General features: G+C 51.2%; 1 protein-coding gene across 2 annotated transcripts in view; it reads right to left on the reverse strand.

The window, feature by feature from the left end:
* The window catches only part of PRRX1 (paired related homeobox 1), an 87,306-nt gene extending 72,291 nt beyond the window's left edge, over positions 1–15,015 (reverse strand). Inside the window, exon 1 of one of the 2 annotated variants that reach the window (XM_014595986.3) lies at positions 14,013–14,838. In XM_014595986.3, the coding sequence (XP_014451472.1) occupies positions 14,013–14,253 (241 nt within the window). In that variant the 5' untranslated portion in view covers positions 14,254–14,838. Of the gene's footprint in view, positions 1–14,012 lie in introns of both variants that reach the window. The other variant, XM_019500303.2, reaches the window with a different exon arrangement.
* Between the last annotated feature and the right edge of the window lie 3,022 nt (positions 15,016–18,037).

Below are 18,037 nucleotides of genomic sequence, written 5' to 3' on the forward strand. Positions count from 1 at the left end.
GTGTACTGTCACTGTGTCTTACTGGACTGTGTATTAGCTTAGATGAAGTCTTCTGTTTGTTCGTTGTCATATGCTTAAAGTTAAGAATTGTTGTGTTCAATGAATGTTCTCTTCAGAGAATGGACAATTCTTGTTCAAGCATTTATGAATTCAGTGCCACTGCCTAAAGTCTAATATTAAATCTGGTAATAACCTCCACCACTCCCTCATGGCATTTGTTCTTTGATGTTGGCAGGGGAGATTACAGTGTGCAAATCAATGACTACTTAAAAAAAGTCACAGCTTTCTCTAAGGCATCTCCTCCCACCAGGCTGCATCATTCTACATCCCTATAATCTACCCAAAAGCCAAAATATCTTTGGAAATTGTTACTAGGGTGGAGAACTAGAACCACAACGAGTCATTCTCATCAGAAACAGAGCTCAGACCAGACTATTTGAAAGGCCCAATACTTGTAATACTGCTATGACACTGTGTAAATTACTCATGCTGCACATAATTATGCAACAAAAAGATTTGCAAGAGCATAACCACATAATCCCCCAGGGTCTACTTAATATGCGTTTCACAAACGATTAAATATACCATAAACAACAGGCAATCGTGAACTACACAGCTATAATCCTATCAAGGGGATCTGGTGATATCAAAAACCACAGGAGCAGAGCTGAAGCTGCCAGAAAAATCCCAGAAGGAATTGTTACCTAGGAATCTGAATTTTCCTTAGTTTTTTGCATTTTTTTTAAATTTCATTCTCTACCCCTTCTTCATCTGCCTAGTCCATGTCCCTTGCTTTTCCCTTCCATGGAGATCAGCACAACCTCTGGTGCATAGTCAATGTGACTGATGTAACCACAAGGTATATGAAGGGCCCAATGCTGAGTGTAGAATAGATAAATAATTTGGGTCCAGTTCTGTGACCTCTACTAACATGAATAATTCTACTGAAGCCAATGGCAGTATCATGTGACTCAAGTCTTTAAATTATGCAAATGAGACCCATACATTCACCAAGCAGTATTTACATGAACAGCCCTACTGAATTCAGTGGGACTACTCACATGAGTAAAGTTTGCACAAAAGCACCATAAGGTAATATTTTCCATGCCATTACTGTTTTATAAATCATTTTAAAAAATGGAAAATAGACTGCCTAGTAGTGGGAATTGAGAGCAGATGACAGAAAGCTGATGTTCATTAAAAGCATTCAAGTAGTTTAGACCAAACATTTGTGTTTTATGATAGATTTCAAAATCTAACCTTAATAGAAATGTTTTCATTACATTTTCAAAAACTTAGCTGAAAACCTTTTTCAGATTAAAAAGTTGGAAGCTTTCTGTTGAAGTATTGAAAACACAAATGCAACAGCAGATTACCAGATCAGGAGAACCAGGAAGTGAAGCCGATTATAATCAGAAAGTGAAATTGACTACATGCAAAAAAAAATCTAGTTTCACTCTCCAAAATGAGTGCAGTATGGCTAACATTAAAAAATTATGAGTCAAGTCTCCAGCACCACCCCGCACCCCAAATCATAAAACTTATGAAGAATAATAAATTTTCCATTATTTTTGTTTATTTTGTTTTTAAGGCTTGAGGTTGTCCTTTGGCTCATGTTTTTCAGCCTTTCTTTGAAACCATGAGGGGTAGAAACTTACTTAAGAAGTACCAAAATAAATGTGAAAAAAGAAAGCACAAGCAACAGAAATGGAAAAAAGCAGATCAGACTTTAAAGGATTCTCCCCTCTCTCCCTGAATTTCAGCGATTTAAGACTTGTCCTACAGCCTTTGTCGTGGTAAATAATTGTTGCTTATGCAAAATATCCCTAAGGCTTCTTACATAAGCATACAAAAAAGCTGGTGGATTCAGCATCTATGGTTATTTTTGATAAAAACAGGTAAGAAATGTTTTAAAAATATTTTTAGTCCAATCACATTTCCAAAAAAGGCAAAAGGGTTTTGTTAACCCACTCCAAGAACAGTGTTGACAGTGTCCTTGTCAGGATGCCACTTATGCTAAAGGATGATACAAGTGTTAAATGAGTTGAATAGTCTTGCCTTGTTTCTGATTTGTAACTTGCCGGTGTTAACAACCAACCCTTCTGTAGACATTCTGCTTGTCCTTGGACTATATATAAAGGGAAGGAAGGTAAACTTAGCAGCTGCTAGTTTTAATAAATCTAAAATCCCATGAATGTTCTCTCTTTCTATTCGTTGTCCATTCCAAGTCAATGATCTCCAAATCTTCTGAGAATGAACATTGTATATTAAAACATAAGAAAAGAGTCAGATGATACTAAAAAGGCTAAAATAAACCTTTGGAAAAAAAACAAAACAAAAAAATGAATAGGATTTCTTAGTGGATCATAACTTCTCACCTCACAATTACTGTTCGTGCCTTTCACACAATCCAACAAACAGGTTTTCATTAGAGTGACTATGGAGGGATCTGATGTGTCATATTCCTGGCCTTATACTCCATTTTGGTGGAATGAGATGTTTTGTCTTCCTTTAAAGTGCAAGCTGTTTTAAGATGGGATCTAGCCATGGTAGATCTCAAAGTCTTTACAAACATCTCATTGTTTTTGAATGACCCTCTGTGGAAAAGCATGAATTCTGGTTTACAAACATTAGTCAGAACAGACTGACACTAGAAAAGGCTCTGACTGAACCAGCCAAGGAAAAAAGAAGAGCTGTAAGGGAACTCACCAACCTAAACCACGTCCAGAATAGAAGAGAGCTTTGATCTAACACAGCAGTTCTCAATCTTTTTAAACTCAAGACACCCCTAGACAGACTCAAGGCACTCCCCAGAAAATGCCAGCTCTTAGTTTTCACTCATTTTTCATGACAGAAAAAATAATACAGCAATTCTGTCACAAACAACTCAGAAAGACCACAGCAGGTCAGAATGTTATTAACACTATGGTTTCCTATTTGAAGTCTCTGGGTTTATCTTGTTGATCACATGTCACACCTAACAGTGCTAACATTACATGGCACCTATGAAGGGTTCTCAAGGCACCCTATTCGAGAGTCACTGTTCTAACCTGTCCCCTGTATTTGAATCCTTGTATTCCCAAGGGTGAACAAAGGGGCAAGCAAGTTATGGGGCTTGCCAGTCCCGGGGGGAAAGGGCAGGACCCAGGAGTGGTGCTCCCCTGTGCCTGCTTTAACCACTAGGTCACACTCCCACCCAAATCTCTTAACCTGAAAGATGAAGTTCTGCTGCCACCTAGTTACAATATTGCTCAAACATACAGGGCTAATACACCAATTAGATAGACTTGGCTACGAATTTTCCTGGACATAATTTTCAATAAAAACATTGTTCTCATAATTTATTTCCTTCAAAATTGGAAAGGCTTTCAAGAAAAAAGGCCGGGGGGGGGGGGTGGGAAGCAACTTTTACCAGCTCTAGAATTTGGAATATCAGCACTATTTGGATGTAGTAGTTCCAGGTACACCAGTCTATACATAATACAGGCCAACTCCTTTAAGGCATTTCCCTAAAGAACAAAATATGGAACAGTCAGTGATAACAGATTATGAGAAACTAATCTATTTTCCACAAAATGAAATTTCCCAATGCAGCATAGAAGGAAAAGAAGACAAAAGCTATGATTGATTCTGTAATGAGACTGTTCACCCCCTTTTGACTGGAGGTCAATACCCTTGTTGAACTTTTGAGTATGTGTATCTCTCTCACCACCCCACCCACCAGCACTGGCAGGAGACAAATAAACCCCAGCTAATTAAACCAAACATTGGTTGTGTTTTGTCTCATGATTTGGCATCAGAAGGAAATCAGCCTTCAAAATCTTTCCAGTTAAACTGCAGATGTTGGCTATAAATTACAGTTTTTAATTCTTCAGGGTCTGATGTTCAGAGTTGCAGAGCATTCGCAACTCCAGCTGAAAATGGTGAGAGTCACAAGTACTCAGCACCAAGGAAAACCACCACTTTGAAACCTTATGATGACAACGGGAGACGGAAAGGTGGGAGCAACTGAAAGAGCGTGTCATGGACTGAATCAAGAATCCAGAGCCACCCACCCCGCACAGAAACACACGTCCGAGTTGCAACAGAGCCTGCTAATCCCAGATCGGCCTTGTCAGGCATCTTCGGACCCACAGGTAAAGCAATCATGGAAGACACTCATCCTCAACTGCGAGGGATTACAGATGACTGCGGAAAATCTATCCTTTAATAAAATGACATAGTGTTCCTGATATATATTTGGATTAAAGTCACTGATTTGTCAGGTTATATAAATGATTTATGTGGGTAAAAAAATAAGTTGGAATGCAGGAATGTCAAAGCATTCGTTTTGATCAAAAAATAACTAAAAACGTTTTGCGAGGGCTGAATCAAACCAGTCTCTAACTTGAAACCGTACACAACTTTTCAGTAGTTTGATTTTTCATCTCACTTTGGGCTACACAGAAATGCCAAAATATCAGGTTTCCCTGCAGAATAGAAATTCTGCATTTGATCCTCTCTACACAGCACAAGGTTTTACGGGACAACGCCGACTTCTCTTCCCTAAACAACACGTATAATAATAAAGACTTTTTCAGTGGGGGGAGGGAGGAATGTAAGGAGTTCGGACTTTCGCAGAAGAGAAAAGCTCATCCCATTATTATAGCACTTAGCTCTTTCCATCAGATCTCAAAATAAGCTCAGGTGTCACTCATATTTTCCCACGGAGAAACGAAGTCAGAGAACGAGAGACCGAGGAGAAGAGACTTGCACAAAGGCCCCCAGCAGCCCAGTAGCACAGCCAGAAATAAAACTCCGGAGTCTCGTGCTATAACCATCACAAGACACTGGCTTCAGCATTGTCAGTGTATTTTTTCTATTTAAAATGTTCTTTCCTTACACCCCATAAGAAAGCTGCTGCCGCTGTCAAAGCCCATCACTAAATCTGAAGTCATGAGAGACATGTCCCAAACACGGAGCAGGTGTATATTTTTGTCCCTGCTTTACTACCCCAAACAGGAATGATACCCCGAAATCTGGCATATGGTCGCCTTCTTGGTGTCACAGTGAGGTAACATGGACAGAGGGGATGAGTGTCATTTTATTCTCCATCTTCTGTCTGGTTCTTGCCCGGTCCTGAAGGGAGTGACTCTCAGCTCTCAGGAAGCAGCAGAGGATCAAAAACAGGGAGCAAAAAAGTACTGTTTTCTCCCTAGCTCCCCTGTCCTAGGGATTTTTTTTAATGTTAATAGGAGTTTTACAAATGTTTTCCATTTTAGTCAAAATAATCTGGGTTTTCCTTTAAAAAAAAGCAAACCCTGAAACTGCCCCCCCCCCAAATCTTCCAATTTTCACTCAAAAGACGAGGTTTAGTTGTGAAAACAAAACCAAATACGTGTTCACTTCGGAGGTTTAACTTTGGGAAGTTGCTTTTTTCTAGGGGGAGGGCATTGGTAGGGCTGTTGGGAGTGGGGAATCACTTCTGACTCGAGTCAGGAGCCGGCAGTCTCTAAACTCAAGGCGTGTTTGATTGTCACTTTCCTATCTCTGCTACAGCAAACACTTGCAGCAGCCTCTCGCTGCGGGCAGAGATAGCCAAGAACACAGCGGCTATTTCTAAGTCCCCAACCCCTCGTCACTGTTTTAAATAAAAATCTGTGTTAACAAACGTCTTGGGTTCGACTTAAAATGTGTCGAATAACACGGGAAAATGAACTCCTGTAAGACAACTCCCTCTCTGGGCTTTTGGATCGTACATTATTGATAACAATGGCTCTTCTTCTCTGTGTTGTCTCCATCTTTGCAGCGCTTACTCACTTGAGTAAGGCCTTCAATATGATTTTATGATTGCTCTATTATTTCAACTGCAAAACAGTCCACCTACTCAGCGCCTTGCAACCGAGCTGCCTTTTCCATTATAAACATTTTTGAGGGCACGGATTAGGGGTTTTTTTGGCCTCAGTTCCATGTCGTAAAACACCGTGTGCAGAAATTCAAGGAGTTACCCAGCAGATCGGTTCAATAATTAAGACTAGGTTTAGTTTTCCACTCAAATTGAAGCCAAGCACCTTCGTTATGAGTGTAAATAAATGTTGATCGTAACCAAAACGACACCCATCGCTTCTGGGAGAAAAAAGAAATGTTGATTTTTCTAGCTCGTGGCACGTAAATCTTTTCAGATGTTGGCTGGGTGGGAGAAATTAAAAATAAATTCTTTTGAACCGCGGGGTCTCCCATTTTTGAGCCCTCTACAAACACAACCAGCTCGGGTTTGAAAGCGCTCGGCTTGAACTAGTTGTCGAACTAAGCAAAACCTTCTGCGCGGTGTTTTTCGCGAAAGAAAGGGATCAGCAGGGCTCATCATCATCACTTCTGTTTCCACCACGGAGGCCGATGGCTTTCAAGAAGGATTCGTCAAATGTAACACTTACAACTGAGCCCCTCGGGTCTCTGGCAGACTGCAATTGTGGCTGTCAGCTCCTCGGAGACACGGGCACTGACGGGGGGCTTGGGTGGTGGGTGGGAGAGCTAACTGCTTGGCCTGGCCTGGTGGGAGCGTTTCAGGGGGGAAGAGTCAGTGGGATCCTTCCGATCTGTTTTCTCTAGAGTTTCTAAAAGATCGCCAGGGAAGCGAGAGCCTCTGGGCCCAGCCCAGCCCCGGGCCTGCAGAGACAGGACGCCCCGGGGGGGAGAGATGCACCGCCCATTTCTTTGCAGCCCTGACCCATCATCTCTGTGAAGTCCCTCCTTCAGCTTCAACCTGTCCCCGCGGCGAAGGCTTCTGAGGATGTCACTTTATCCCCCGGGGTGGAGTCACGCCTCGCTGCTCTTTGGTGCGAGGCAGGTTTCTCATCTTTCCAGCTGCCCCCGCACACGGTGCGGTCCCCTGTAAGGGGCACGTTCAGGGAAAGCCTTGGGCCCGATTTCCCTAGATGCGGGGACAGCCTTGGGAGATGGGCTGGGAGGGTGGGCAGCCCTCGCTCTCGGCTCTGCTGTCTCCTCTCTCCCTCCTACCAGACACCCACCGCGCTCCCCGGCCTCACAATCTCCCCTGACTCAAGCCTTCCCTAAGGGAAATCGCCCCGGCCCCATCCATCGCCTTGATCTTTTTTTCTCCTCAGCGCCCCATACCACGGAGGCTGCCTCTGCCGCAGCAGGCGGGTCAGTGTCCTCTGCTCCCCCCATCCCCCGGAGATAACGCTGGGGAGAAGGCGTGCGGCAGCCCTGCCACCTCCCCTCGTGCCAGGGAAGAGGTGGGGGGCAGCACTGAGCAGGGGGAGGGGAGGATCAGGGGGCAGGAGACCCCGCTGGGGAGGGGGCTCGTGGGGATGAGGATCCCCAACCTCCCCCCCACTCTGCTCCCAAGGGCCCGGGGAGGAGGAGTCGCATGTGGATCGGATCCTGGTGGTGAAATGGACACGGTGGATCAGGGCTTCTCGCAGCCGGACCCGGGAGATCCCCACCCCCAGCCCAGGTACCCCGGGGGAGGAGCAGCCAGAGTTTCTGGGGTTCAGACAGAAGTGACAATTTTCCCGGATCTGGCCACAGAAAGCAGTTTATAGCTGTGACCAAACACAAGTGCTGGTGGGAGCTCTTCTGAAGCGCCCCGGTGGAAGCTGGGCAGCTTAAACAGCTTCAGAGGCGGTTGCCCCAGGGGCAGGGCTCAAGGCGCCCGCTCTGCCATAGGCCTGTGGGTGGGTGCCAGGCAGAGAGGGGGGCCTTTCGGATCCGAGCCCGCATCCCCCACAGCGGCTGGTTCTCCGGGACCTGCTGGCGGAGGGAGAGCTCCAGGGAAGGGCTGATCCGCGGCGGCCACCGGGTCCTGCAACCCGAATATCGCCCCCCCGGAGAAAGCAGGATGAGGCCGGGGCGGCAAGCTGCTCGCCCAGGGGAGAGGAGCGCTCCCACCCTGCCCTCGCCCAGCCGGGCGCGCACACAGCCGCCCGGCACAACGCAGCGGCCCTCGCCGCGACTGCTGCGAGGGGGGAGATTTCTTGTGACAGGCAGACGGATCCTCCGGGGCCGTTAAGCACCACTTCAATTAGTGGCAAGGGCAAGAGTGTTGGGAATTTTAAAAGAAAACAAAACTCGAGGAGATTTTGAAATGGCCGAAGGGGTTTAGGAACCGGACTCGTGCTACCAAATCCCTTCGGCCCTCGATTATCATTACCACCCCCCCTCCCCTTTCTCCCTGGATGAGACACTGGTTTGAGACGATTAACAGCAAAGCGCTGGCAGCGGCGTGGTGACAATCCAGGGACTTCGCTCCCACCCGGCTAAGTGTGGGTCTGGTGGGACTTTCACGTGCAAAGCGCCCGGGCTGGTAACCCACGAGCCGATGCCCACGCTCAGCATGGCCGTGGAGGCTTTGGGTGTAAAGCCCCCCTCCACGTGTCAGCTCTTGGTTTTCACTCGGGTGGGGTTTTTTTTTTACTACAGAAACTTAATAGCAGCTCTTCCCTTGCAAAGGACTCAGAACGACCGGGGCAAGTCAGAAGGCTTGTGACCCTGTGGACTCCTATCTGAAATCTCCGGGTTGATCTCGTAGGCACACCTAACAGTGCTAACATGTCGTGGTACCCACCCGCACTGTTGCAAGGATCTCAGGGCACCCCAGGGAGGCACCTTAGTTGAGAATCACTAAGTTTAAAGGGAGAGCAAAACTTCCCAGCGCTTCCTGCCAGGTCTCGGCAGGAAGAGGAGCCTTATCCACACAAATACACCGAGTTACTGTATTGTGCCGTGCTCAGATCAGTGCTAAATTACACTATCAGGATATAAAATGCAATATTCGATACGCGATTATTTTGTCATCAAGGTGTGTCCAATACAGGAGAACGACTCGCAACCGTGTCAAGCGCATTCACCTCGGGAAGAGGCAGACGGGAGGGGTGCGCCCCTGGAATGGGGGAGAAACCCTATCAGAGCCAAGAAAGGCGGACACAGAGGCTGCATCCTACTCTGAGAGGGAAAGGATCCCGCGCGGGATCCCGTATGAGGCTATAAGGACCTGGGCTCTGTCTATCCGCGGGGTGGGGGAGCTTGGCAGCGCGGGCTGGAGCAGGGCGGGGTGGGGGGGCTGCTCACGGCTTGCTCTGTAAATGTTTGGATACGGGCTGGAGGAGGGAAGGCAGAAGGCGATCCTTATCCAAACAGCCTTTTAACCTTCCAGGTCTCCTCGCCCAGCAGGAGTCTGCCCTACGTCTTATTAATGACTCTGGCGATTTACTCTGGAACGCGACTGCGAGCAGACAGACGCGCCACTTGTAGCAGCGCGGAGAGCTCTAAATGATTTCTGTCCCCCCGTGATTTCGTCCCCAGGTGACATCTCGGCGCCTCTGGAAATCTCTCCGGGGTCAGCTTCGCAGTGGCTGCGTCTCCTCCCCCAAACCCCGTTAAAGATGTACAGATTTCGATGTCCCTTTCATGTCTAGCGACTGCGGCGAGAGAAAAGAGGAATTAACAAAATAATTTATTCTTGTTAGGATTATTATTCCTCAGAATAAATCAAGAGTTGTTTGCTGTTGAGACAGCTGTAGCTACTGAGCGCAGTGGTGAGCCGGGGGATCCTAGCAGCCCAGAAAGCTGAGAAAGCTGTAATTCGGCTACCAAGCTGATGACTTTGGCATCACTACCTGCCTTTTTATGGCACCGATTTAGACGCCGCGGCAGCCCAGATTCAGGCGTTGGGAGGATTAATCCCGAGAGCTTTTAGCCATACGATGAGCCACACCCATCATCGTTTTTAGTCCTTCCACTAGGAAGCAGGTGGCGATCAAAGGTACGTTTGTTTGCCATAAGCAGGGCTTTGTCGAGTCTGCAGAGCATCCTGATTTTAAAAGGTCACTCTTTTCTTCGGACGGATTTACGGATCTGCTTAGGAAGCCCCCCGGCTCCTGCTGAAATCTCTGTCCACGGGTCTTTTTAATCATCATCATCGTCAAATAATAATAACCAAATAATAATAATAATAAAGTAAAAAAGCAGAGTTCCTGCATTGGCATAAATAGATGGTGGGGCTGGGAGGGACGGGTCCTCATGAATTTAGGACCAAACGTGCCCCACGATGTTCCCCAGATTGACCCCAAGGACTGTGACTCCCTTCTCTGGGGGAGCTGCGGATCTTCATATCATTGGGGCGTCTGAGCTCAAGCCGCGAAGGGCACGGGGAAAGCGGCGGGCCCGGGGGGCGGCGGAGCCCTGGAGCCGGGCTGCTCAGTTTCACTCCGGCGGCGGGGCCTGCTCCAGGGGCGCGGCGCCCTGCAAGGCGCTTCCCTCCACAGCTGTAAAATTTTCCAGGCTCCGGGTACTTCCGCGGCTGCTCCACCTCGGGTTACTACAAGTTTAACATCCTCCCGGATCTCTCAGAGCTGCCGCCAGTGAATAGGACAGCAACCGCGAAAGCCGGTGGGGAAGTGAGAAGTCTGTGAGCAGAGCGGGCTCTTACCTCTGAGGTCCTCTCTGTGTACCCAGTGGGGCGATCGTCAACCAGAGAAGGAGCTAAGTGGTCACAGGAGACGGGACACAAGCTGCTTTTTAAAAAAATACTGTCGTACAGAGACATCGGAGGGAAATAGGAGAGCAGTCTAAATGAAGCCGCCCTATGCCCCTAAATAAATGCTCCTGACGGGCCTAATTGATCTTTGATCGATGGAAGCTCGGGCATAGATTTCAATGAGAGCGGTAACACTTGGTCATGGAAATGTCCCTGTCAGGGTGAAAGTATGTGCTATGCTAAGGGGGGAGGGGGGGACTAAAAGCAGGTTTCTTCGTTTTCTCAAGCGCCGCTGTTTCCTACATTGACAATCCCTCCCGGACCTGGGAAGCCGGACACGTGTGTCCCTGATCTCCGGCTTTACAAAACGGAATTTCCCTCTAAGGGGCATTTTACCGTTTCATGAGGTGGAGAGATGAAAAAAGCGACGCCAAGCAGGAGAGGGAACAGATAGGCTCCAGCGAGGGGTAAAAACTAATTTCTGAACCTAGATCCCAGGAGATAAGTATCCTTGCGGCTTCCTCACATCTGATGTGAATTTACTAGAATAAACGTCTGCCTATCGGGCAATTTATTCCTAGGCAATAAAATGCGTGTTAGCGATCACAGACAATATTTCTGTCTCCCGGAGGGAAGCGCGGCGTCCTCCCCATCCCGTTCCCTGACAACAATCCCCTCTCCTACGAGGCGGCGTGTTTGGGATCCTTGTGTTTTTGCTTGTAAAAAGCGATTGCTTTATGCCAGATAACCCCTAGATCCGCTCCCGATCCGCACTCAAACGTTTCACGTCGGCTGTCAGTGCTACAGACTCAATTATTGTCGCTGCCCTCAGATGATTAATATCTTCCCTTTAATCTTCTGCCTCCTGACTAATCGATTTCTTCCAACACGCCTCAGATTGGTTTCCGTGGCCGGTGGGGAAAGGGGGGCGGACCGGGACGCCCACCCCACACGTCAGCCTGGTGTCTCTAATTGACTTTTAGTCTACCTTTTTATGGCGACATGTGTTTCTAGCAAAGATCTTATTAGGACAAGCTGGCTGCACTAATTTAAAGTTATAGAAGGTGGAAGACGGAGCCGTTTTATAGAAGCCTGAACACCCCCACCTCCACCAGCGACACAGAAACCCGCTGCCTGCTGAAGGGCACTGGGCTGAGAGAGTCCCAGAGAAGCTGATAATCGCTGTGATCATGGGACCCAACACTGAACTTCTGTTTGGTCTCGGGTAAAGTTGTAACCCGAAAGGCTTTACAAAAATCGTTACAGCTGGGAGCTGCACTTCTGTCTGCACCTCCTAGCAGGGCACAGGTACTGCGGAGCAGCCTTCAGCGGGGTCCCCCAGCGAAGATGACTGGGGATGGGGAGCTCAGGAGACTTTCGGCTCCCCTGGAGCAGGCGGGTGGCGGCAGCTGCCAATTAAAGCAAGTGATGAATTAGGAGCGGGCTGGGGCACCTCATCTGGGCAAGGAGAGGGGAAGCGAGCCGCGATTCCCGATCCGGGCCCAGCGGGGAAGACGCAGATCTCCCCTGTGACCATGAACCCCCCGCGGGGGAGTACGGCTCCCGCCCGCCCTGCTCGCAGCCCCGAGTGAATGCGGAGCGGGCGCGTGGGTAGGCTGCAGAGCCGGGCAGCGGACTGATTGCGAGGCGGACAGGTGGGAAGGAAGCGCGGTTCCCCTTGTTCCCTGCTGCTTGGCTTGCAAGCGAAGTCCCTCGCCCTTCAGCGCCTTGAGAAGCACCGGGGGGGGATCCCAAGCGCGTTTACACATAGGTTCAAGGTAGCGTCTCTAGGCACCTCTCCCCCTCGCTGGCTGCTGTGGATCCTGCCGCGCCCCGGCCCGGGGAGGCGCTAAGGGGCCGGGTGAGGGGCTCCATCGCCTCCCCCGGCGCAGCAGCCACGGAGCGGATCCCCCTCGGGCTCCGCATCTGCCCCCGCGGCCACGTCTCTGCCCCGCGGCGCCCCTGGTGTCCCCCGGAGGAGACGCTCTAAGCCGGGACAAGGGCTTCTCCCGTCTGCCCGCAGCCTCCTCACTCTGTCGAGAGCGCTTCGTCCCTGTCGCCCGGCCTCGCTGCTGATCCGCTTCAATTGCAGGGGACTTAGAAGGGGGAAGCTGTCTTAAGTCATCTTCCGCCCCCTTGCCTAGAGTCCTCCGCGAGGCAGGCCCTGGCCCCACACCCTGCAGCCTTCCAGGTTACATCGGTGGGGGGCAAAAAGGGGTGGGATCCTGCCCCCTTCTGTTCCAGGGGCTTGGGTTGGAGGCAGTGGAGAAGGCCGGGGGGAGGCTGGGGCCCAGCTCGGTAGGAGCAATCGGATCGGGCCCAGCCGCCTCTTTAGCTCTCCTAGGCGGGAGGGGGGCTAAACCCGGGTTTCGCAACGAAACAGGAGTGTCTGGGTGCTGGGGAGGCAAGGCTCGATTCCGAGTCCCCACTGCAGACCCCGACCCCGCTGATTTCCCCCCAGCAAAGCCTGCCCGGGAGGCAGAAGAGCCCTTCCAGACCTGCTCCCCTCCGGCTCCCGGCGCCTGGTCCCAGACACGCAGGGTCTCCGGCCTGGACTGAAACGCTGCGGGCGGCTCTGCCTCGCCCTGAGCGCGGGGCTTTGGCCTGGAGGCAGCCGGGCCAGTGGCCCTTGGCAATCGCGGACAACCAGCGGCGGAGCCGGGTGAAGAAGGGTCCGGGTCTCCACCTTCACTGGGGGGGGGTTCCCTTCTCCAGCTCCTGCTTACTGACTGGGAGAGGAAAGGGCGCTTCGAGGGGTATGTAAAGGAAAGAAGACGGGCTGGTTTCAGGGATGAAGGAAGGGCTGCGTCAGCCTCCCTTGATCCGGCAGTGAGACGGGATAAAGGAACGGGGTCCCGCTCTGGCATAAAGGCTGGTCCCTTGATGATCCCGATCGAGACTGAAGATAGAAGAAGGCCCTAGAAAAAGGGACCAGAGTCTGCTTGGGGAGAGATGGCTCGAGCCAGCAGCTGAGCGGGCCAGTGTGGCGTGTGTGCGACCAGTGGAGTGGGTGCTTTCCCTAACCCCCAGCCCCGCTCCGCACCGACACGAGATGCTCCTGACAGCCCCGAGCTGCGCGGCGCTGATTTTCTCAGTCCAGCTCTCCAGCCCCTGAAGCAAAGAGCGGTCCCGAGCCTGGCCTCGCCCCTGCCATAACCGCTTGCAGGGCGCTCGTTATCAGGGATTTAGAGGTGTTAGAAACCCTTGCTCGGCAGCTGCTTTCAATGCGCGGGTGGCCGCGCAGCCGCCCGCCGCCGCAGGACCCGGGGCACTTGCGAGCGCTCCAGGGGGCCCGCAGCCCCGCTCCCCCGCGGGGGGCATCTGCAGAGCCCGCGACGGGGCAGGATCTCTGCGAGGAGCTGGGGACTCTCGTCCCGCAGCTTTGCCCCGTCCCTCCCTCCCTGCGCCCAAGCGGGTAGCGACCGCGGGATCCCCGCCCGGTCACAGCGCATCTGCCCCGGCTCGCTGCGCTCTGGGTGCGTGCGCCTGGGGTGGCTCCCCTTCCCGCCGCCCGGGCCCGCACGCCCCCACTTACTGTCCGCCTGCGGCGTGTCGCTGCCGCTGGTCAGCCCCGGGGACTCCAGCAAGCTCCTGCTCGATTCCCCCACGCCCTCGTCGGCCTGAGCCGCCACCATGTCCCCGGCTTCCTCCAGATCCAGCAGGTGACTGACCGAGAAGTTCTTTTTGGCCTGTAAATTGTCCAGGTGGCCGGGGCTCTCCAAGCGGGTGGCCAGCACGGCCTGTCTCTCCAGGACATGGGCATAGCTGGAAGTCATGGTTTCCCCCCAAGCCTTAAAGGGAAAGTGCAGGCAGGAGAGGAGCGGGAGAGCGCCGGGGAGGAGGAGGAGGAGGAAGAGGAGGAGGACGGAGGGAAGGGACTCCCTCCCCCCCGAGCAGCAGCACTGCCGGGGCAGCAGGGGCCCGAGCGATAATCCAGAGCCGCTCTCTGCCCAGCCGCTTCCAGGTCTCACGGAAGGGGGAAAAAAGGGGGGCACCCGGCGAAAAGGGCCATAAGCAGAGCGGGGGGCGGGAGCGCGGCGCGGCGCGGCGCGGGGCGGGGCGGGCGCGGCCGGGGGCGGACTGCGAGCGCGGCTCGCGGGGGAAGCGGCGCAGTCCCCGGGCGGGCGCGGAGGCACCGGCTGGTCCCGGCTTTAAAACATCTTCAAGGCAAGGCGCTTCCCCCCGCGCCGCGCTCCTGGTGAGTCTCAGGAGTGAGGGAGGCGGTGGGAGGGTGCTGATGTCTTGCAGATGTACTCGCCGGCCGGATCTTCGCTGAAGGCAAAGGGAAGCTTTTTCCACGAGTCCGATCAGACAGGAGGCTGGTTTTTTGGTTTTGTGGGGGTTTCCCCCACACTCTTCCTCTCTCTTTCCCCTTCCCTCCCTCTCAGCTGCTTTCCACCCCCACCCCCCTTCTCCGCTGGATCGAGCCGCTCTCTGGCACTTCAAAAGGCACAGGTTGGCATGCAGGGGAGCCTTTGTAGGGTCTACATGAAAATTGGACACCCCTGGGAGGGCAGATCGAGACTTAATAGGAGCCTGTAATTACGTGGCAAAGGCTTTGTGCTGTTCCTGACGTTTTACAGACCCCTCTTCCCCCTCGCAAGCTCTCTTCCTCCTCCCCCCTCCCCCCACCACCAAAAACACGCTGAGCCCCCCTCCCTCTTTGCCACCATCCGACTTAGGCTCTCTCTCTCTCTCTCTCTCTCTCTTTGCTTTTCTGAAATCCCCTTTGCAACTGCATCGTGGGCAGAAAAGTCAACCTTGAAACCCCCCTCACTTCAACCAGGCTGCTTATGTGTCTTCACATTGAACTCCCCCTGGTTTGTTTAAGAGCCTGTTGGAGAATCTCATTTGCATGTTTTGATATCAGCTGCACGGGAAACTTTTTGGAAATACTGCCCGTCCAGTCCAATCAAGTTTTCTCCTATTTTTTTTTTTAACATTTCCTGCTATTCCAACAGTTTGGCTTCAGGCGATTAAAGAGAAAGAGAAAAACGAACCCAAACAAGGGGTTAGATTGTTTTTTAAAATCTATTTGTGCCAGACAGTGTGTTGTTATTAAAGAAAAGACCCAGCAAATGTGAGCTGATGGAAGCACCCGGTGGAGAGCTGTTGGGGAGACCTAGAGGTATGGGGGGGGGGCATAGAAACCCTCTCTCTGCAGCTTATGGACTGTTTTTGGAAGCACAGGAAGATGGGAAGAAAAGGATTGGGAAATTGGTATGTCAGCTTGGTTGGGTGATCTGGAATCAGCCAGAGTCAGAAACTTTTGAAGAATTAGAGGCAGCAAGCTTTGCCTTGAACTCAGCCCCTGCAGCCCTCCATACTGTGTGTGTAAGCAAAAGAAAAAAAAAAGAGAGAGAGAGAGATACCCATCATCTCTTTTGGAAATACAGGGGGATTTGGGACATGGGTGATAGGAAAAGTCTGATTCAGTTCATCAGGAACTAGGGTTTTGCAAGAGGCTTGTTGAAAAGAGAGACAGAATGAGACAGAGAGAAAGAAAAGAGCCGTGCACACATTTGGGGAATCTAAATACCAGTGAATTTTGACTGATCACATGAGATTCATTCTGTACCAGTTTGAATGGTCTCGTAAAGGATGAATTACTGCCATCAGATCAGGTAAAATATGAAGTACTTAATATTAAGGAGTTCTTTAAAAGTTTTTTCAAAAAAAGGGCAAAAGTAAGCAAAGAAGCCCTACTTTCCTCTCGCAGAGTGGTCAGTCAGAGAAGCCCACAGGGTTGCATGAGTCTTAAGTGAGGGTCTCAACAGGAGAGAGCAGGGCCCATGTGTTTCAATGGCAGGAGTCTGGGCTCCAAGCTGCCATAGACAGACCAGAATTTCCAGCCCCCTGATCTGGGAAAAGAACATTTGATGCCATCAAAGGCCTTCAGATTGAAACCAGATGTGCTTCCCTTGGTTCTTTCCATGCATTTAATTAAGGAGCAGGGATGGAGGAGACTTTTTCATCATTAGTCCTCTCCCTTCGCCCCGTGACCCCCCTTCCCCTCTTCCCAGCCTGCAGGATTCCCCCTCATCTCCTCCTTTTACTCTTTGCAGCCTTGAGCACCCAGACTGCTGCCCTGGCAGCACTGAGTGTGCCTTAGTCGTGCACACAATCTCATTGCTTTGCATCCATCAACTTGGGTGCATGGGCCCAAATGTGTGTGCATGGGGGTCTCTGTAGCTCTAGGTATGGGCTGATGGGGGGCCTGCATGCGTGTGTGCATTCAACCCTTTGGTTGCATAATCTCCTGTGTGCCATTTGCATCCAACCCTCTGTGCCACATGTATTCAACCCTCTGCATGTATATTAATGATCTTCTGCATACCTACTCCCATATACGAGTATACATCCAGTCTTCTGCATATGTGTGTGCAAACTGTGTATATACTTGTGTATCTAACCCATCTGTCTGTATACGAATGTGTATCCAACCTTCTGTGAGTGTATGAGTAATACGTGTGCATGTGTGTCTTCCATCCCATGTGTGTGTGAGTCTTCGCTGTGTATGTGTGTGCTTGAAGAAGGGTTCTCCACCAGCGTGTGTGTGTGTATGGGGCCAGTGTGTGTGTCTGTGTGTATACGGGGGATAAGGCTGGATAAGTGGTTGTGCTCTTGGAAGATGGTTGTGTATACCATGGACAGTCTGGATCTGTCTGTGCATACAGGCCACGTACATGACCATGGTTTTTAACATACCCTAATAAAGTCTTAAACCTGTTTTTCTGTCTGTGCTTCTGGAGAAAGGTTCTCTCCCATGCCTGGGCATGTGCAATTCCCACAGGTGTTTGGGGCATGCCTGTGGGTGCCCATGTGCCTGTCTTGCCCTGTATAAGAACCCACGTGTGTAGGTACATTCAGGAGGATGCGAGAGCACTGCCTGCATTATGAGGCTGTGAGAATTTGCTGTGTGTGCCTGCTGCCCATATACTAGGGGGCAGGGACATGCATGGCAATCTCTCATGGCACATCTCCTCTGAGGCCCAGCATTGCGCTGGATGCCAGTGCAGCAGACTCCCACCTCACACATCAATGGGCCTCTTGACTTCTTATTTAAATCTGGCTTTTGATGGCTGTTGCGGCAGATCTGGCTTTTCTGGTGGGTGTGAGGGAAAGTTGGGTGAGCCTGGTGGGGGATTTGCATGCTCTGGCTCTGGCTAAGGGCAGCCACCATGACTCAGTTCAAGGGTTATTCTCTGTGAGGGGGATTGGGGGGGGCGGGGTGAGGCCACTCACTCCTGCCTCTGCTGAACTCCAGGGGCAGAGCTGAAAGCCAATGGAGTGCTCCCAGTTAGACACATGCCAAGTCCCTTCTCATCTGCCCCTCTGGAAACCTCTCCAGGGCAGGCAGAGACAGCCCAGCCACACTACCACAGCACGACACCTTCTCTGCCCTTCCCCTCTCCAGCACACCCTTCTAATCCAGCAGGCTCAGAGAAAAAGAAGGTGGGAAGGGACCTCCTGAGGTCATCTGGTCCAGCCCCCTCAAGGCAGGATCACCATTCACTGAACCATCCCAGGCCCATGCCTGTTCAACCTGCCCTTTCCAAG

This window comes from Alligator mississippiensis, chromosome 5 (genome assembly GCF_030867095.1).
Source record: "Alligator mississippiensis isolate rAllMis1 chromosome 5, rAllMis1, whole genome shotgun sequence".
Lineage (NCBI taxonomy): Eukaryota > Metazoa > Chordata > Crocodylia > Alligatoridae > Alligator > Alligator mississippiensis.